The sequence below is a fragment of the Muscardinus avellanarius genome, assembly GCF_963383645.1.
Source record: "Muscardinus avellanarius genome assembly, chromosome: 4".
In the NCBI taxonomy this organism is placed as follows: Eukaryota; Metazoa; Chordata; class Mammalia; order Rodentia; family Gliridae; genus Muscardinus; species Muscardinus avellanarius.
In genome coordinates this window covers 125,778,017-125,800,039 of record NC_137789.1, presented here as the reverse complement: position 1 = coordinate 125,800,039, position 22,023 = coordinate 125,778,017, and the positions used below count along the sequence as shown (strand labels likewise).

Below are 22,023 nucleotides of genomic sequence, written 5' to 3'. Positions count from 1 at the left end.
TGACATTTTGTGTGTGGTATTGGAGATTGAACAGGGGCATTCTACTACTGAGCTATGCTCCCAGCCCTATTTTACTGTTTTTTGGGGGAGGGAGAAACTGGGGATTAAACCTAGAGGCATTCTACCTCTGAGCCACACCACCAGCCTTGCTTTATTTTTATTTGGTCTTGGTAGATTAATGAGAGTCCCACTACTTGCTGAGGCTGTCCTTGAACCTGCTGTCTCAGCCTCTCAAGTACTGGGATTGCTGATGTGTGCCACTACGCCCAGCTTATTTTTATTTAGTAATAGGGTCTTACTAAGTTGTAGAGGGATTAAATTGTCAAGGCCGGTGGCAAACCTGTGATCCCTGTCTCAGCCTTCCCTGTGCTTGGATTACAACTGTGTGCCACCACACTTGGTCTATAGGCATTTTTTTTTTTTTTTTGTATTGGGGATTGACCCCAGGGGAATTCTACCTCCCAGCTATACCCCCAGCTCTATTTTTATTCTTTATTTTGAAACACGGTCTAAGTTGCAGAAGACCTTACTAAGTAGCTGAGGCTTGTTGTGAACCTGTGATCCTCCTGTTTCAGCCTCCCAAGTACTGGGATTAAAAGCATGTGCCATCATACCTGGCTATAGGCAACTTTTTTTTTTTTTTTGGTGGTACTGGGGTTCCTGGAAACCCTTCTACCTCCGGGTTACACTCCCAGACCTATTTTTTATATTTTTTAAATTTGGAAACAGGGTCTCCTAAGCCAGCTGCTGGCTTCAAACCTGCGCAATCCTCCTGTCTCTGCCTCCCAAGCACGGGGATTACAAGCGTGTGTCACCATGCCCGGCCATAGGCAACTTTTAATTCTGATTAAGACATGACTGAGAAGAGATTTTCTTTGAACCAACAACTACTTTCAAACATCGACTTTAAAAAGGTGTACCAGGATCAGTATGGCCAAAGAATGCGCAGCAAGAAAGAGCCTACTATCTAAAAACAAATTTACACATGGCCTCATTTACAGACAACAGATGGTATTTGACAATACATCTTCTTGAGTTTGTGTAAAAATCACATGGGAGAATGTAAATATAATTCATACTGCAATCCTTAGGTAGGTATCTTTAGCATATTATGTCAAAAAAAGGAAAGAAATCAGATTCTGTTTCTTTTGTCTTCAAGTGAGAGATAAAAATTTCATTATAACAATGTCAATAAAACATTTCTATGATTTTAAATGCCTTATATTAAGTGCTTTATCTCCATGATACAAACTATAGTGAAGAGCTTGAATCTCTTGAGTATGAAATAATAAAATTATTAATAGGATAAAATAACCAAGATCAAATCATGGCATAAATGGATTAAAGTTTCATTATCAAAGAAATACATGTCTAGCCAGGTGTGGTGGCACACGCTTGTAATCCCCGTGCTTGGGAGGCGGAGACAGGAGGATCGCGCTGGTTCGGAGCCAGCCTTGCTGGCTTAAGAGACTCTGTTTCCACATAAAAATGTTAAAAAATAGGTCTGGGAGTGTAACCCGTGGGAGTGTAGCCCGGAGGTAGAAGGGCTTCCAGGAACCCCAGTACCAAAAAAAAAAAAAAAAAAAGAAAAAAAAGAAATCCATGTCTAATTATTAGGTATACTGAAAACCACATTCAATTACTACCAGAAAACATATCTCCTAGAACTGAATTCAACTAAAGAACAGATTACCTACCTACTGCCATCTTCCAAATTGAAATATTAAGCTTTCCTGTTGAATGCCATATATCTGTCAATTCAGTGCCTGATCAACACTATATGTAGTTTTCAGTAAGGATTCTTGAAGTAATATTTTTAGGTAGTAGTGTTACTAGAGATTGAACCCAGGGGCATTCTACCACTGAGCTACTACACCACTACCCTTTTTTTTTTTTTTTTTTTTTGGTGGTACTGGGGTTCCTGGAAGCCCTTCTACCTCCGGGCTACACTCCCAGACCTATTTTATATTTTTGAAACAGGGTCTCTTACGCCAGCGCGGCTGGCTTTGAACCTGCGCGATCCTCCTGTCTCCGCCTCCCAAGCGCGGGGATTACAAGCGTGCGCCACCACGCCCGGCCACCACTACCCTTTTTAATTTTCATTTTGAAGCAGGGTCTGACTAAGTTACTGTGCACTTGGCCTTGAACCTGCATCAGCCTTGACTTCTTTTTCAGTCTTCCAAGTACTGGGATTACAGGTTTGTGCTACTGCTCCCAGTTCTTGTAATAAGTTTTTATTTACCTATTTGAATATCTAAAACATCTACAAGAATTGCTTTTCTAATAATCTATAACTAACGTGTGAGCTTATCTAATTTAATAAAATTAAGGAGTAAGGAAAAACACTCATCTAAGTATGAAACCTTAACTTTGACTTTGTGAGCCAAGATATCAATGTGGTAAAGAATCAAAATAATTGCCTTTCCTGGTGTTTAAAATATTGTTTTGATCTTATAATGAAAAAAACATTTTGGCCATTCTTTTGTATTCATCTAAAATCAGTGGTGTGCATGAAAACCCATTATGTAGTCCAAAACTTCCAAATGTCTTGAGAACACTACTTTCTCCACTTCATTCCTTTCCTTTCATACGAAGCTATCATTTTTTTTCTTATGTGTCATGTTAAAAAATATAGATCATGGAAATTTTGCTTGCTTTTATTAATAATCTCATATTAGAAAAGCACTTCATTATTTTCATTTATATCACTTCTTTTTTAAAAAACATGGGTCTGATTTAAATATGCATAGCACCTGCAAAAAAATACATTATCTAATAATTTCTATTTTTTCCATAAACCCTGTTCTTCCCCACAAGTAATTCTTTCCTTTTGACCTTCCCAAAATTCAAACTGCCTTCTAACACCTGTTGGTTATAGCCAGAGGTGATATTAAAAATGTTTAACAACTAGCATGGCATAAATACCAATAGCAGAGAATGATACCAGCCCATAAATGTATGGCTGTAATGGAACAGGCTCACTAAATACTATCCTTACTTACAGCTTCCTTTAATCAATCCACACTAGCCTCATTCTCAAAGATCTTGGCTTATTCTTTGCCTGCCAATTCCCAGAAAAAAGGGATAGTAATTGTCAAGAAAGACAACCATATGAATTGAACGCCAAACATTAATTCAACTGTTTATTAAATCTTTAATTTCCCTACTGTTACTCCTTAACAGAAGAATTAATGAGAAGTATTAGACACATCTGCTTTGTTTCTCCTATACCAACTGTCTCCAGAGAATGAGGCTCTTTAAGTCAGCTTTTTATTAGTTTAGTTATTTGATTATATCTACACAATTAGATATACAAGTTCCTTCTCCTCTCAACCACATGAAAAGAGTTAATACAGAGACAAATGGATGGAGTTGGGGCCATATTAAGAATACTGTAAACTGTTAGAAAACAACAACAAAAAAAGCAGACATGGGTCATTGTAAAATAAATGAGGATCAAAGAGTTATGTATAATAACACCAGATATATCCGTGTGGTTTTTAAAGATATCCTTACCCAACTTTGGAAAAACTATTAAGTATTCAGCGTTGCACTGAGGACATGCCACTCTGGCTGTACTGTTTCCTCTTTGTTTTTCATCCACCCAGCGCTGTAGGCAAGCCTGATGAACCCATTTGGTAGATCCTCTGCACCTGCATGGCCTCACCCATTCAGCTGTTCTATCATCTTCATCAGTGGCAAAACAAACCCAGCAACTTCTGTAAATTAAGAGAAAAAATGTTTATCTTTAGGATCCCAGCCTCCTCTACACGGAAGCTCTTATTTAATAGGATAAACCTACTATGTTATATGATAGAATCTCTGTGCTACTAAAAGACTAGGAATGCAGAACTACTAATATATTCCCAGTAGGGTTTTTTTTTTTTTAACTTCCTCTATGGAATCTTGTGTTTTCTAAGCTTTAAAAAAATATTTTTTCCATCTTTTTTAATTCTTCACACTAAGAACCAGAGTTCAAAGAGGTAATACTCAAACTGCTCATTATTTACCTATTTATTTATTTATTTATTTATTTATTTACTTATTTATGGTTCTGGGGATTGAACCCAGGGGAATTGTACCTTTGGGCTATACCCCCTACCCTATTTTATTTTTATTTTGAAACAGTCTCACTAGGTTGACAAGAGTCTCACTACTTGCTGAGGCTGTTCTGGAACCTGCCATCGTCCTGGGTCAGCCTCCCAAGTACTGAGATTACAAGTGTATGTATGCCATTACACCTGGCTTTTATTTTTTATTTTGAAATAGCATCTAAGTTGTGAAGAACCTCACTAAGTTTCTAAGCCTGGCTGTGGACCTTTGATCCTCCTGTCTCTGCCTCCCAAATACTGGGATTACAAGCATACATCAGCACACTCAGCTTGCTTTTGTTTTATAAGACCTGATAATTTTTTGAGTGGTAAGCACAAGAATATGTGCTATTTCAATATCAACATCTTTTGATTTTTTTTTCCAGAATTGGGGATTGAATACAGGGGCATTGCACCACTGAACTACACCCCCAACCTTTTTAACTTTGAAACAAAGTCTTGTTAAATCACCATATGCTGGCCTCAAACCTGTGACGCTCATGTCTTAGCCTCTCAAGTACTGGGATTACAGGTGTGTGCTGCCATGCCTGGCTCTTATTTTCCTAACCTCTGATAGACTAACCAGACAGAAACACCACCTGGGAATGTCTTATAATGATACTTTCCCTCTTCACTTCTTTGGACCCTCAACTCTGCATAATCTATATTTCAACCATTTACTTTCCAATTCCCATCCTCACTTTTTTTTAAAAGACAAGCAGAAATGTTTGAAAATAATGGGTTTAAAATTTCTTGCTAGCTAGGTGTAGTGGCGCACAGGAGGCTGAGATAGGAGGATCACAGGTTCTTGGACAGCCTCAGCTACTTAGTGAGGCCCTCTGCAACTTAGTGAGACCCTGTTTCCAAATAAGAATAAAAAATAGGGCTGGAGGTGTAGCTTGGAGGTAGAATGCCCCTGGGTTCAATCCCCAGTACCACAAAAGAAAAAGAAAAAAACCTCAAAGAAAAAAATTAAAATTAAAAAAGAAAAAATTTCTTACCAGAGGGCTGGAGATATAGCTCCATGGTTGAGCCTTTGCCCAACGTACATAAAGCACTAGGCTGCATATGCGAGAATGCAAAAAAATTAAAAAAGAAATTTCTTGCTGGTGCAGTCCTGTAATTCCAGCTACCTAGGAGGATTATAAAATCAAGGACAGCCTGTGCAATTTAGCCAGACCCTATCTCAAAATTAAAATAAAAAGGGCTTGGAATATAATTCAATAGTAGAGCATCCCTGTGTTCAATTCCTAATAACCTCCACCCCCACCCCCAAATTCTCAAGACCTTGAAATGAAGGAGAGTAGGAATCTGTGGTTTAATGTATGACCAAATTCCTCCTCTTTCCTTTTTTTTTTTTTTTTTTTGGTGGTACTAGGAATTGAACCCAAGAGCATTCTAACTCTTAGCTATACCCCCAGCACTATTTTATCTTGTTTTTATTTTGAAACAGGGTCCAGGGAAGTTACCACGTGTACCACAACACCTGGCTGAAATTTCTTTTTCCCAGAAACAAATAGTATCCCATGCTGTGTATGGAAAAATCACTGTTCCTCCAACATCAGGAATGTACTGTGATTTAGGCAGTTATATCAGCCTCATCCCCAGATCTGAGAAGAGTGGACCTTAGCCCCAGATTACAGTGATTGAGAGGCAGGGTCCATAAAGCTAGTCTTATCACAGTGAACCTCAGAACTTGGGAGAGTTGCTACACAGATTTTCTCATTCTGCTGAGCTTGGAGGTAAGAGAACGTGAGGTAACTGCAGCCAGCAGAGCCATCATGTGGAGCCTGCAGAATCTAAAGGAAGCAAAGGTGAATGATGGAAACTGGTAGCACTGAAACCAGGATCATGCTGTGGCTAAAGCTAAATATACTCTCGTACTGTTCACTTGCAGAGACCAATATATCTTTCTTCTTTTTTCGGGCTTAACCAATTTGGGTCACATCATATACAATCAAAACACTATACAGAGGGCCTGGTACTAAAAGAAGGCCTCAGCACAATCATAAAATAACTTGAGCAGAAAACTGAATTCCCAATACAAATAACTTCACATTTTGCAAGACCCTCTTTCTCATACTACTGGGCAAAATATGTTCTTCATTCTGCTAGTAGATCAGGTAATTCCTTCAAAAAAAATTATATATATATATATTTTTGGTGGTACTGGGGGTGGAACCCAGAGGCTTTTTACCTCTGGGCTATACTCCCAGACCTATTTTCTATTTTATTTGGAAACAGGGTCTCACTAAGTTACTGAGGGCCTCACTAAAGTAGCTGAGGCTGGCTTCGAAACTGTCCAATCCTCCTGTCTCAGCCTCCCAAGCGCAGGGATTACAAGTGTGCACCACCATGCCTGGCTATTCCTTCAAATATTTTGAAATCCAGACTTTTTACTGATAGTGTCACAACATTTGCATTTCTGGGTCAATATAATATAACATAACTATTATACAATTTTACTCTGTGTGTGTGTGTGTGTGTGTGTGTGTGTGTGTGTGTGTGGTACCAGGGATTGAACCCAGGGGCATTCTACCTCCAAGCTATACTCCCAGCCTGATTTTTTATTCTTTATTTTGAAATAGGGTCTAAGTTGCGGAGGGCCTCACTAAATAGCTGAGGCTGGCCTCAAACCTGGATCCTCCTGTCTCAGCCTCCCAAGTACTAGGATTATTAGTGTGTACCACCATTCCCAGCTTATAATTTTACTTTGATTCAAGTTATCACATTTTTTTCCTTTTGGTACTGGGGAATAAACCCAGAGGCATTATACATTAAAGCCACATGCCAACCTTATTTTAGTTTTATTTTGAAACAGGGTCTCACTAAATTGCTAAGGGCTTCTCTAAATTGCTGAGATTGCCTCAAACCTGCGATGCTCCTGTCTCAGTCTCCTAAGTAGTAGGATTACAGGTATGTGCCACTATGCCCCACAAATTATCGCTTTTTGGGGGGTTATAATTTATGGAATGGCAATTTAAAAACTCTACAAAGGTGAGAATTATATGCTATGGAAGGCCCTGTAATCCCCAGCACCATTTTAAGACAAAACTAACAATTTTTCCAAAGTTTACCCAAATCCAAGGGGGAAAAAAGAGAAATTATCATTCTGAGCAAACTCTAAGAGTCTATTTTCACCCTTCTCTCCAATCTCTCTTAGAATAAAGTGATTCATAAGCATCACTTAGAACTTGGCAGAAATGCAAAATCTCAAACCTGATCTCAGACCTACAGAATCAGAAACTGTGGATGCCTGAAACTTCTTATTTTATTTTAGGGTTTGGGAATGGAACCCAGGGTCATTCGACCTCCGAGCTAATAAAAAATAGCTTCCTGCCCTATTTTTTATTCTTTTTAATTTGAAACAGGGTCTCACTAAGTTGTGGAGGGCCTAAGTAGCTGAGGCTGTCTGTGAGCCGCGATCCTCCGGTCTCAGCCTCCCAAATGCTGGGATAAATAACAAGCGTGTGCCACCACGCCTGGCATGCCTAAAACTTTTAATAGCCCCACAGGTAATCGTGTATACTCTTATATATAAAGTTTGCGAGCCCTTGCTCTAGCCTTTCCTCTTTATTTCTTCCCTTTATATAAGTCTGCTTAATTCATCATATTTTAGGAACAAAATTCCACTCTAAACTCACTATGAACAAAATCTTAAGCCATTTGGCTTTTAAATTTAACAGTAGCAGGGTGTAGTGGTGCACATCTGTAATTCTGGTACTTGGGAGGCTGAGACCAAAGGATCGTGGTTGCAGACAAGTCTCAGCTACTTAGCAAGCCTCTCAATCACCTAGCAATACCATATATCCAAATAAAAAAATTAAATAGGGGCAGGGGTGTACTTGTAAATAGAATGCCCACAAATCTCCAGCAACACAAAATTAATTAATTAAATGCTTAAAACATTCCTAAGGAAAAAAATCTAAATTATTTTTGGGAAAAGATTATTGAAGCATATTCTATCTGATTAAAGAACCTGGGCTTTAGTCAGGCACAGTGGTGCACATCTGTAATCCTAGTACTTGGGAGGCTGAGAGAGGAGGATTGCAGGTTTGAGTCCAGTCTTAACAACTTAGTAAGACCCTGTTTCAGAATAAAAACTAAAACAAAGCTAGAGGTATAGCTCAGAGGTAGAATGTCCCTGAGTTTAGCCCCCAGTACAAAAAACAAAAACAAAAACCCCTGGGATTTTGAGTCACATTATCCATATTCAAATTTTAGCTCACCACGTGTACATGTTTAACGATAGCATATCTTGTTTGTTTCTTTTTTGAGGGTCTGGGGATGGAACCCAGGGGTATTCTACCTCCGAGCTATACCCCCTGCTCTATTTTTTATTCTTTATTTTGAAACAGGGTCTCACTAAGTTGCAGAGGGCCTCACTAAGTAGCTGAGGCTGTCCGCGAACCGTGTTCCTCTGGTCTCAGCCTCCTGAATGCTGGAATTAGAATGCTGCATGTGCCACCACTCCCTGCTTAATGATAACATATCTTAAGTTGTAAAGCAGAGATTCTTTTAGTTTTTAGCAGTGCTGGGAATTGAACCCAGGGCCAGATGCAAGCTAGGAAAGTGCTCTACTACTATGCTACATTCCCAGTCCCAAGAAAGGGCCATTCTGGGTTCTACGAACAATTTAGAAGGGGCTGGTAAATTCAGTAGTAAAGAAATTACTGTTGCCGGGCGTGGTGGCGCACGCTTGTAATCCCACGCTTGGGAGGCGGAGACAGGAGGATCGAGCAGGTTCGAAGCCAGCCGCGCTGGTGTAAGAGACCCTGTTTCAAAAATATAAAATAGGTCTGGGAGTGTAGCCCAGAGGAAGAAGGGCTTCCAGGAACCCCAGTACTACCAAAAAAAAAAAAAGAAATTACTGTTTATTTTCACTAAACTCTAAATAAAACTTGGCTTTTTTGTGTGTGTGTTACTGAGGATTTAATCCAGGAGCATTTTACCTCTGAGTTACACCCCTAACTCTTTTTAATTTTTATTTTGAAACTAGTATTATACGTGTATGCCACTGAGTCTAGCTAAAATTGAGCTTTTTCTTCAATGAGAAATACAAGCAAACCGCAGTAATATTAGCAGTATGCTAATTATAAATTAGTACATGTAGCAACTATAAATTTTCATATTTTATAGACACATAGATCCTGAAATAACACTTGGTCTATCTCTATAATTTGAAGTTAGTTATTAGACCAACTGATAAATCTTGTATTTTAAGCCAGGTGTGGTGGCACATGCTTGTAATCCCAGTATTTGGGAAGGCCGAGACAGGAGGATCGCAGGTTGGTGGACAGACCTCCACAACTTACTGGGATTTTGTTTCAAAATAAAAATTAAAAAGGGCTGGGGGTATAGCTCAGAGGTAAAATACTCCTAGGTTCAATTCCCAGTACCACACACATACATACACAGTTTATATTACTATATCAGATCTTAAATATTTTGATAGCTGTATTTCCCTACAATTAGCTTCATTTCTAATCCTGTATATTGTTAAATTATTTCAAAAACATTTTGAAGCTAGACGTGGTGGCACATGCTTGTAATCCCAGCATTTGGGAGGCTGAGACACAAGGATCGGGGTTTGCCAGCAGCCTCAGCTACTATTTAGTGAGGCCCTTTGCAACTCAGTGAAACCCTGTTTCAAAATAAAGACTAAAAAATAGGGCTGGGGGTGTAGCTCAAGGGTAGAATGCTTCTGGGTTCTATTCCAGTACCGCAAACAACAACAACAAAAAGTTTTAAGAGCCAGGTGTGGTGGGGCACATCATTTGTAATCCCAGTACTTGGGTGGCTGAGACAGGAGGATCACAGGTTTGCGGCTAGCCTCAGCTAGTGAGGGCCTCCACAACTTAGTGACATCCTGTTTCAAAATAAAGAATAAAAGCCAGGTGTGGTGGTACATGCTTGTAATCCCAGCATTTGGGAGGCTGAGACAGGGGGATTGTGGTTCACAGACAGCCTCAGCTACTTAGTGAGACCCTTTGCAGCTGAGACCCTGTTTCAAAATAAAGAATAAAAAATAGAGCTGGGGGTGTAGCTTAGAGCTGAAATGCCTCTGGGTTCCATTCCCAGTACCAAAATAAAAAAAAAAAAATAAGTAAATAAATAAAGAATAAAAATAGGGGTTGATATATAGCTTGGAGGTAGAATGCAAAAAAAAAAAAAATCAAACAACAACAACAACAACAAAATAAATGGTTTTAAGGTCCCCTACTATAAAGGGTTAAATATATGATCGACAAACTGCTTAAGAATTATCTGAAGCCAGGCATGGTGGCACATGCTTGTAATCCCAGCATTTGGGAGGCTGAGACAGGAGGATCACAGTTTGAGGACAGCTTCAGCTACTTACTGAGGCCCTTTGCAACTCAGTGAGATCCTGTTTCAAAATAAAGAATTAAAAATAGAGTTGAGGGTATAGCTCAGAGATAGAATGCCCCTGGGTTCCACCCCTGTATCAAAAAAATTATCTGACACATATATAATCTCTAAATACATTAGCAATAACATTGATTATGATTATACTGATGTTGTCAACTTTACATCTATAGCTAGAATTTATGGATGCAATTTTCTTACCATTAGCACATAAAGCAATTCTACCTAGCAATTTGGCATTTGGTAAGAAAGGTTCTAGATTCCCAGTCATTTCCCAATTTTTCAACAAGCCATACCATACTTACAACATTCATCCAAAGTCTCTCAATGCACTTTCTTCCACTAGCTTCTTTTCCTTCTAAAGCTTTTAAAATGCCTCCTGCTAAGCCGGGCATGGTGGCGCACACTTATAATCCCAGCATTCAGGAGGCCGAGACAGGAGGATGGCAGTTTGCAGACAGCCTTAGCTACTTAGTGTGGCCCTCTTCAACTTAGTGAGACCCTGTTTCAAAATAAAGAATAAAAAATAGGGCAGGGGTGTAGCTTGGAGGTCAAATGCCCCTTGGTTGCATCCCCAGACCCGACCCAAAAAAAAAAAAAAAAAAAGCCTCGTGCTCGTGCTTGCTGACAATATAAACTATATACTTCTATATATACCATCCACCAGGTTGGGACACAGTAGTTTACACAATACAGGGAAGTATCATGATTGGTTCAGATAGCGAAGAATAAATCACTATTATGTGAAGACAAGAAAAGAGAACCCAAAGAGACAAATCTAAAGCCATTATTTCGCTAGGTACGGTGGCATATATCTGTAGTCCCAGCTAGTTGGAGGTTAAGGCAGAAGGACAAGTTTAAGGTCAGTCTAGACAACTGGCCTCAAGATTCAAAGTTCAACATCCCATGTATTCTGGAACTTTGATCAGGAGACAAAGTCTGTATGTTGTTCATCCATCTGGAATGTAAGTTAAAAAATCAGGATCCAACAAAGAGACAGAACCAAAGTCATGACACATTACCAAAATGTAAAGCAGAAGGGAAATATATCATAATGAAAGGAACCATTTATGGGTGTATATTCTTTCCCCCTATCTCTGATCTCAGAAAGCACAATTAGTTATATCTTAAACAAGGAAGCAAAAATCTAGAAAGGTAAAGTGACCAGTCTAAGGCCACACAGTAAGCAAAGAGGCATGGATGCAACACCAGCTTTCTTTCTTTCTTTCTTTTTTTTTTTTTTTTAGTACTGGGGACGGAACCCAGGGGCATTGTACCTCTAAGCTACACCCCTGTCCTAGTTTTAGTCGTTTTAGTTTTTGAAACAGGGTCTCACAAAGTTGCGAAGGGCCTCGCTGCTAAGTAGCTGAGGCCGTTCGCAAACCACAATCCTCTGGTCTCCATCTCCTGAATGCTGGATTACAAGCACGTACCACCACGATCAGCCAACCATTTTCCTTTTTTAAAAGACTATTTCAACCAGAACACAATACCATGTGTTTTATTTTTGTTAGGGAACTTTTAAGCAGCCATATGGAGCCTCCTCCAGAGATCCAAATCCCTTCCAGTTACTCCAATGTGCCATATAAATATTATCACCTTCTACATGAACTGTGGCATTTCAAGAGTTAGGAGGTACTAGAGAGAAATTGCTACATAAGTCAGGAGAAAAGGGAAAAATATTTCTGGCTAAAATGGTCAGAAAAACTACATAAATGAGAAAGAACCTTTAGGTCTTGAAGAATGGTTAGGACCTTGAATTTAGATGCCAAAAAGAACACCATGTGTTTGGAGGAAAGAGAGCAAACCAGTTTGCCCTGGACAGAAGTCTTGCATACTTATTCATAAAAAGTAGTTAGTGCCAGTCATATACTTAGTACCTTTAACATAATAAAGAGAACAGAAAATGTGAATAATGATGAGATTAGAAAGAAAGGACAGGCTAAAGAATTTAAATTTACTAAGAAGCTGGATGTGGTGACACATGCCTGTAAGTCCCAGTACTGGAGAAGCTGAGATAGGAGGATTACAGGTTCAAAGCCACTCTCAGTAACTTAAGTGAGACCCTGTTTCCAAATGAAAAACAAAATATGGCTGGGGGTGTAGATCAGAGGTTGAAGGCCCGGGTTCAATCCCTAGCAAAACACACACACACAAACAAACACAATATAAGTTTTGAGTAATAAGGTCATTTTTTTTTTTAATGGTGGGGTTTTTTTTGTAGTACTGGGGGTGGAACCTAGGGTTTTTTTCTACCTCTGGGATATACTTCCAGACCCATTTTATACTTTATTTGGAAACAGGGTCTCACTAAGTTGCTGAGAGCCTCACTAAGTAGCTGAGGCTGGCTTCGAACCTGTGCGATCCTCCTGTCTCAGCCTCCCAAGTGCTGGGATTACAAGCGTGCGCCACTATGCCCTGCTCTAAAAGTGGTGTTTTTAGAATATTATTCTAGGCACTGAATGTCATAAAGAATGAAAAGAGCTAGGCATGGTGGTGTAATCCAAGTGATTCTAGAGGCTGAGGTGAGAAGGTTTCAAGTATGAGGTCAGCCTGGGAAATTTAGTGAGACTGTATCAAAATAAAACACAAAGGGAGCTGGGTGTGGTGGTACCTGCTAGTAATCCCAACATTTGGGAGGCTGAGACAGCATTAAAAATAAAAGAAGCAGGGTGTGGTGATACACATGTGTAAACCCAGCATTTGGGAGGCTGAGAGAGGAGGACCCTAGTTCAAGGACAGCCTCAGCTACTTAGGCCCTCTGCAACTCAGTGAGACCCAGTTTCAAAATAAAAAATAAAAAATAAAAAATAGGGCAGAGGGTATAGCTTGGAGGTCGGTTTCTCACCGGGTGTGGTTGCTCATGCTTGTAATCCCCATGCTTGGGAGGCTGAGACAGGATGATTGCACAGGTTCGAAGCCAGCCTCAGCTACTTAGACTCTCAGCAACTTAGTGAGACCCTGTTTCCAAATAAAATATAAAATAGGTCTGGGAGTGTAGCCTGGTTGTCGAAAAGCCCCTGCCCCCCCCCAGTACTACTACCAAAAAATAAATAAGTAAAATAAAAATAGCTGGGCATGGTGGCACAAGCTTGTAATCCCTGTGCTTGGAAGGCAGAGATAGGAGGATTGCACAGGTTCGAAGCCAGCCTTGCTGGCTTAAGAGACCCTGTTTCCAAATAAAAATATAAAATAGGTCTGAGAGTGTAGCCTGGATGTATAAGGGTTCCATCCCTAGTACCACCAAAATAAATAAATAAATAAATAAATAAATAAATAAATAAATAAATAAATAAATAACAAAAAAAAACTGTTTCTCAAATTAAAAAATAAGTGGTAGATGGAAACCGAGGGCATTCAGGCTGGAAGAGGGCTGATGCAGTCAAAGGGGAATCCTTTACTGACAGTAGCATTGATGTTTTCAAACTGCTGCTGTTTCTGGGGATGGTGTGTGAAAAATATGAAAAGAAACTTGGTACTGTGACCACTCCAGATACATGGAAAGATGGTGTAAGAAGGAATACCTCCGAAAGCGGTAGAAGAAAAGCTGAATGAAAATAAAGCTTTGACTTAAGAAAAAAAAGAGCAAGATTTAATCCATAAAGAAAGAGTAAGTTTTCCACTTGAATTTGTAAAAGTTATGTGCACCAACCAGGTTCTCATTACTGTAAGGCTGTGCCTACAAAGAGGGCATCTATGTGATGTATGGAAAAAAGATTTTTTTTTTTTTTTGCAGTGCTGTAGCTGGCATTCTACCTCCAAACAACACCCCTAGTCCTATTTTTGTATTATGTTGCTAAGGGCCTAAGTAGCTGAGGATGTCTGCGAACTGTGATCCTGCTGTCTCAAGCCTCCTGAATGCTGGAATTACAAGCGTGTGCCATCACACCTGACTTGGAAAAAAGATTTTGAATCCCAAAACTACAAGCAAATGCCTATCTAGCAGGGTGTGGTGACGCCTCCTTGTAATCCTAGCACTTGGGAGGTGGAGACCATAGGATTGTGGTTCGCGGACAGCCTCAGCTACTTAGTGATGTACTCAGCAACTTAGTGAGACCCTGTTTCAAAATAAAGAATAAAAAAAAATAGGGCAGGGGATGTAGCTCAGAGGTCGAATGCCCCCGGGGGTTCCATCCCTAGACCCTCAAAAAAAAAAAAAAAAAAAAAAAAAAAGGTCTGTCCAGATGTATTGAGAAAACTTCTGGTTTTCTGTGATTTTACTTTCTGCTTTGAATTTTCAAGGCATTTAACATAGATGGTCAAATTTACAAAATAATCTGTTTTAAAACAAGTAATTAAATTTAAACCAGGGAAGTTGATCTGTATTTATTCTTTTGCAATCAATAAGTTCTGAACACAATATAACTAGTCTTCTGCCTTTAAATATAAAAAGGGCTGGATATTAGCTCAGAGGTAGAGAACTGGAGTTTGATTTCTAGTACAAAGGAGGAGAAAAACAGCAGCAGTAATAGTAGGGGTGGAGATATCATCAGTCTCATCTCTATTATATATATGTCAAGGAGATGAGGATTAAGAAAAAAATCATTACCATTACCGATTAAGAAATTATTGGAGCCGGGCGTGGCGGCACACGCTTGTAATCCCCGCACTTGGGAGGCTGAGACAGGAGGATTGCACAGGTTCGAAGCCAGCCTCAGTTACTTAGTGAGGCTCTCAGCAACTTAGTGGGACCCTGTTTCCAAATAAAATATAAAATAGGTCTGGGAGTATATCCTGGAGGTAGAGAGCCCCTGGGTTCCACTCCCAGTACCACACACACACACACACACAAATAAGGATAATAAAAAGGAAGAATAAAGAAATGATTTAAGGAAAAAAGTGGCATATAAATACATTTTTATATATAAAAACAAACAAAGAAGGCTGAGAATAGAAGGCCACTTCATGATATTGAAGCAGAGATGAAAGGAACATATGGGACTGAGGAAGTGGTCAGTGGGGATTTTATCTGTAACATTTCCACTTTTTACACTATATGGAAGCAAATATAACTATTAGTGGTCTTCAATTCCAAGTATTGGTCTGTAATTGTCAAAAATGAGAAAGTGATATGATTAAGAAAAAGATGTCCACTGATAAAAGAGAAATCGCTTCAATGGTTACATAAAGCAGAAAAAGATAGCATTTTTCTATCACAGTATAACTTCCCTGGTCTCCTCAGGGACATATATATCTATGAAAGGTAAAATCTTCACAGAATGAGGATTCTAATTTGCTTTGTCAATGTGGGAGGGAAAAGGAAGCAGATCATTCTCCTTGTTCTTTCTCCTATCTGACTGTTCTAGGGACATTATGGCTATAGTCCTTGCGTACTTACTAAAATACAAGTGATTAAAAAGAACCTCAACAAATTCCTGAGTGTTTACTGTGTGATGGGAGAAGCAAAAGTCGTTTCCAGAAGTATCTCTTACCAGACACAATCTTCAAATCTGATGTCTATTCCTGTGATTTGTTACAATATTCCTTGTATTTATCTCTATATTGTTAATCTTTTTTTTGTGTGTGTGGTGCTGAGGATTAAATCCTAGGGCATTCTACCTCCGAGCTACAACCCCAGCCTGATTTTTTTTTTTTTTTATTCTTTATTTTGAAAATGAGCCTAACTAGCTGAGGCTGACCAAGAACCTGGATCCTCCTGTCTCAGCCTCCCAAGTACTGGGATTACAAGAGTGCACCACCCAGCCTGGCTTATGAGTGGTTAAAATTTCAAGGCAATGATATTTGTGACCCCAAATCACTCATGACACTAGAAAAATCATTTCCCTTCCCATCACTCTCACACAGTTGTATACTCACAGTAATTTACAATATTGATAAGCGAAATCTGGAAAGAAAGAAAACAGGACTTTACAGATGGTGGACTATAAGAATAGCCTATCAAAGATTAAAAATTACTCAGGAGGCTGAGGCAGGAGAATTTTCAAGTTCAATGCTAGCTCAGGTAACTTAGTTAAGACTGGCTAAATATTTCTGATTAGCCGGGCATGGTGACACACGCTTGTAATCCCAGCATTTGGGAGGCTGAGACAGGAGGATCACGGTTTGCGGACAGCCTCAGCTACTTAGTGAGGCCCTCTGCAACTCAGTGAGACCGGGTTTCAAAATAAAGAATAAAAAATATGGCTCAGAGGCCTATTATAGGGCCGTAGCTCGGAGGTCAAATGCCCCTGGGTTACATCCCCAGACCTGCAATAAATACATAAATAAATAAATAATAAAAATTTCTGAAAACAGGCTGGGGATATAGCTCAGTGGTAGAGTGCCTCTAAGTTCAATCCCCAATATGTAAAAACAAAAACAAAACAACAAAAACAACAACAAAAACCTCCCAAATCAAAAACTGAAAAGTCAAGTAAAAGTTGGGGAGACAGGTGTGGTGGCTCATGCTTGCAACCCCAGTACTTGGGAAGCAGGTTTAAGGACAGACTCAACAATCTAGCAGGACTCTCATCAACATAGCAAGACCTTGTTTCAAAATAAAAATAAAAATAGGGTTGGGGGTGTAGCTCACAGGTCGAATGCCTCGGGGTTCAATCCCCAGTACCATGTGTGCGTGTACACACACACACACACACACACACACACACACACACACACCCCTTTGGGAAAATGTTAGTTCACTTCTAGATAAATTGATAATATTGTAGAATACTGTATATACATGAATGGAAATGCTTCCATTAAAATATAGGTAAAATGGCCGGGCGTGGTGGCGCACGCTTGTAATCCCCGCGCTTGGAAGGCAGAGACAGGAGGATCGCGCAGGTTCGAAGCCAGCCGCGTGCACTGGCTTAGGAGACCCTGTTTCCAAATAAAAATGTAAAAATAGGTCTGGGAGTGTAGCCCGGAGGTAGAAGGGCTTCCAGGAACCCCAGTACCACCAAAAAAAAAAAAAAAAAAAAAAATATATATATATATATATATATATATATATATATATATGTAAAATAATTTAGCTAAAACAGTAACTTACTATTATTACTATTTGTGTGTGTGTGTGTGTGTGTGTGTGTGTGTGTGGTACTGGGGATGGAACCGAGGGGCTTTTCTACCTCCGGTATATACTCCCAGACCTATTTTTACAATTTATTTGGAAACAGGGTTTCACGAAGTTGCTAAGAGCCTCACTAAGTAGCTGAGGCTGGCTTCAAACCTGTGTAATCCTCCTGTCTCAGCCTCCTCAGCTGGGATTACAAGCATGCACCACCATGCCCAGCTCTCTCGTGTGCATGCATTTTGATTGTCTTACTTTTAAAAATAATAAGGCAAGGCGGGCGTGGTGGCTCATGCTTGTAATCCCAGTACTTGGGAGGCTGAGACAGGAGGATTGCATAGGTTCAAAGCCAGCCTTGGCTACTTACTGAGGTTCGCAGTAAGTAATTTTATTCTTTATTTGGAAAAAAAAAAGGGTCTCAATGAGACCCTTTTTCCAAATAAAGAATAAAAAATAGGGCTGGGGGTGGAGCTTGAAGGTAGAATGTCCCTGGGTTCCATCCCTAGTACCACACACACACACACACACACACACACACACACACTACATGCACATGAATATATACTCTTTCCATATACAAATATTGAAATATTGCAATAATCAGATTATCAAGATAAATTACAGCTGAATTAAAGTTAGTTGTTTGCAAAGGACAAAGTAATTGATCTGTTGACATTAAAGCTGGGCATGGTGGCACAGGCTATAAAACCAGTGCTTGGGAGGCTGAGATAGCAGGATCTCAGGTTTGAAGCCAGCCTCAGCTACTTACTGAGACCCTGTTTCAAAATAAAGAATAAAAAAATGGGACTGGAGGTATAGCTCGGAGGTAGAATACCCCTGGGTTCCATACCCAGTATTGGGAAAACAAATAGGTTGACAGTAGTTTAAAAGCCCCCCAAAGAGTAAGTGGTATAAACTGAACATACCACTTATGTTACAATAAAAATTACCTTCACTGGCAGTTTCTGGAACACAAACATCACTGAATTTTAAGTTCCATGGACATTTTCATTATGCTTTTATTATATACTAAGATCCCAGAATTGTGCTAGGCATATGTAGGCACTTAGTAGTGTGTGTGTGTGTGTGTGTGTGTGTGTGTGTGTGTAATACTAGGGAGTGAACCCAGAGTACTGAGTGAGGATTGTACTCCATTGCCCAGGCCTTTTCATTTTGAAGCAGGGTATCACTAAGTTGCCAAGGCTGGTCTTGAACTTCAATGAGTTGCTGAGGCTGGCCTCGAACCTGCAATGCTATCACAGCCTCCCAAGTACTGGGGCTTTGCATGTATTATACAAAGGTCTAATAACCGACTCACTATAAAACATATAATTTTGTGGGTTTTTTTTGTGGGTCTGGGGATGGAACCCAGGGGCATTTGACCTCTGAGCTACACCCCCTGCCCTATTTTTTATTCTTTATTTTGGAACCGGGTCTCACTGAGTTGCAGAGGGCCTCACTAAGTAGCTGAGGCTGTCGGCAAACCGCGATCCTCCAGGTCTCAGCCTCCCGAATGCTGGGATTACAAGCATGCGCCACCACGCCCGACTCTAAAACATGTAATTTTAAACCTAGAAGTAATAAGACAATGTTCTATACATTCCCTTAGTCTTTGCAAGGATAAAACCTTTATTGAAGAAATAAACACATGGAAAGTTATCTGAACTAAGTTCTGTTCCTCAAAAAAAAATGGGGAGAAGCTAAATTCATAAAAAGAACTGTGGTCCCTAATAGGCTGACATATTTTCACCTCCTGGGCCTGTCAGTATTCCTGAAATGAACCATGTTAAGCATCTTTGTGCTCAATTTGCCTGTAGCGCCAGCCTGGACTAAGATGTTAATAAATATGAAGGAGATGGGGGAAAAGCAGCTAGACTAGCCTTAAATACTTTCTGCCTACCTAACTTGTATGAGCAATGTTTTATAAAGATGCCTGCTCTCATTTAATACAACCCTGTGGGGTAGGATATTCCCATCTCATAAATTAGAATACAAAAACTCAAAATATAAATAAAATCTATATCACACAGCTACCAAGTGGAAAAATTAGAAACTTGTGATGTCATTAGTTTTGGGCAGGGTCCAAGCATCGATCCTATTTTAAAATGCTCCTTGAGTGATTCTAACATGGAATTAGGTTACAAACTACTGACTTAAGCAATAAAGGTTTTTGAAAGCCATGCTTTTTAAAAACTACCTTGATGACTGTCTGCTCTGTAGTACAGCATTTGCCTAGCATGCACTAGTCCCTAGGTTAAATCCCTAGCAGCTTGTAAAACAAAAACTGCCTTTATGTATGTCAAAAAGGTACGATTGTGCAAGTAAGCTAGTGTTATAGTTACCTGTTTCAGTAAATGATAGCCAGAATTTCCAAATTAATGTTAAGAAGAGTAAAATGTCTCATTAGTACCCCTTGGCTTTTACTTTTATGGAAATCTTTAATGACTGTGTGAAAAATCAGGACAGTTTTTAAACATAAGAATTTTCTAAAATTCACCTTGTAAAAGCCATTTTTTCCCTCAAAGGAAAAAATTAAAATTAATTTTTATAAAATATCCTGCACCAGAACAGAGTCTCATTTGATTGGAATTGGTAGTGACAGAAGGTGGTCTCTGGGCATATTTTAGTATGCCACAATTTGCCAGTATGCTAAATTATAATGAAGGGAAACTTGGTAAACAATCAAATCCCCAGATAACTGGAGAAGCTGACAAGTTCATACAACAAATACTTCCTGATTACCTGCTTAGTACCAAGCTCTGTCCTAGGATTTAAGGTAAACAATGAGTAAGTTTTCACTTTTTAAGAGCTTAAAAACCACAAATATACATATTTTAAAAGGGTTACACAAAACAACTGTCAGAATATTGACCTGAAACAAGGACTAGATGAATCAAGAGTCATCCCAAATGAAAAAAAGTCAACGACATAATTTCTATCTTAAATGTCTCAAAATTCTAAGACCCCCTTTGGGTGGTGTGGTACTCTTGGTGGTTTATGTTCTGGATGTAGCAGAAAATGGCATGTAAGTGGGTATAATCTCAAATGAAGGGAGGCCCTTCATTTAATACCTTACAGTTGGACCTTTACTCAGAACAAAAAGCGGTACCACCTGCTGAACGGGTGGCAAGAGCAGTATACTGGGCATTGTAAGCAGCCACAAACATTATGAATTAGCCCGTACAATTGGCTACGACAGGAAGTTAAGACTTGGCTAAGGGAGAGAGTGTATTTAAAGTCTCCAACAGCAGGGTGTGGTGGTGTACTTTTGAAATCCTAGTACTTGAGACTAAGGTAGGAGAATTACAGGTTCAAGGCCAGCCTCAGCAACTTAAGGAGACCCTGTTTCAAAATAAATATAGTTAGATGTAGATCTCTATCTACATCCATCTATCTATCTATCTATATGACTGGAGGTGTCGCTCAGAGGTAGGATGTCCCTGGGGTGGAGCTCCATCACCAAAAATTACGTAAAATAAAGTCTCCAAAAATTCAGGGTACAGCCCATTGACTAGAATCTGGACGGCAGGGGGCGGTGCAGCCGACTTCAGAAGAGTTTTACTGACTGGAGTCCCCCAGGAATGGGCTACTGGCCCCAGTATGAATTGAAACTTTCTCAGTGAACTTAACGATTGTCAAGTGTGCTAAGCGCCCAGTGTTGGACTCTTGTGGCTGATTTCCATAACCTCTACTCTACTATGACCGTTAAGCCTCCCTTGCGGATACTCTGACCTTAGTTTGGGGGTGGGGATGGAGATGGGGGGGGGGGTAGAGGAAGAATGAAACCAGCCTAATCAGGTTTCCCAAAGAATGCTTATCCTTGGTTTTTGAAAAGAGGCTAAAAATTGCAAAGAAGTCTCCACCCCCCCCCTCAAAGATCATCTAGCTCTTCTTCTCCCAGTGACATCGCTGACACTTTACAACACGGTTGGGTGGGGGGAGGGTACGGCTGAGAAAAAGAAACCAATTCTATGGCTGCCCACGAGCACCTTTCATTCCCCCACAGCGTAGCAACACAACCAGACGCCACTCCTGCGCTAGGTTTCTAAGTCTCTCCCCCCTCCCCCCCCAGGCCCCTGGCTCGGTCCTGCCCCCCACCCCGAGCGCAGACGCCAAAGTTTGGGCCCCTCCGCCGGGCCCGGGCCGTGGAACTCGGGGCGGAGGGCCTCGAGGCCGGGCGCGGGCGGCGGCCCCGCGCTCCCCGAGGCGCCCGTACCTGTCCAGCATCTGCTGTAGGGCTTGGTCCGGCATCGTCGGCGGGTCGGGCCGGGCACAATGGCACGCAGAGGCGGCGGGTAGGCCTCAGTCCCGCGGCGGCCCCGCCACCCGGCCTCCCGGGGCGGCTGGGCGCGGCGGCGGCGGCGGCGCGGGCGGGCGGGCGGCGGCGGCGGCGGGCGGCGAGGAGGAGGAGCCGGGGGCGGGGAGGCGGCGAGCGCGGCCCGGGTTCCTGCCCGTCGGCCCGGGGTTCCGGTCCATGGACCGCGGGCGCCGAGTCGCCGCCGGCGGAGGCGCCACCTCTGTGAGGTAAGA

General features: G+C 40.7%; 1 protein-coding gene across 2 annotated transcripts in view; it reads right to left on the bottom strand.

Annotated features, from left to right (window-relative positions):
- The window catches only part of MARCHF5 (membrane associated ring-CH-type finger 5), a gene marked incomplete at both ends in the record, with an annotated part of 43,949 nt that extends 22,205 nt beyond the window's left edge, over positions 1–21,744 (bottom strand). For both annotated transcript variants that reach the window (XM_080694947.1, XM_080694948.1), the window contains 2 exons: positions 3,517–3,719; positions 21,710–21,744. In XM_080694947.1, coding sequence (XP_080551073.1) covers positions 3,517–3,719; positions 21,710–21,744 — 238 coding nt within the window. The remainder of the gene's footprint in view (positions 1–3,516; positions 3,720–21,709) is intronic.
- Positions 21,745–22,023: the final 279 nt, after the last annotated feature.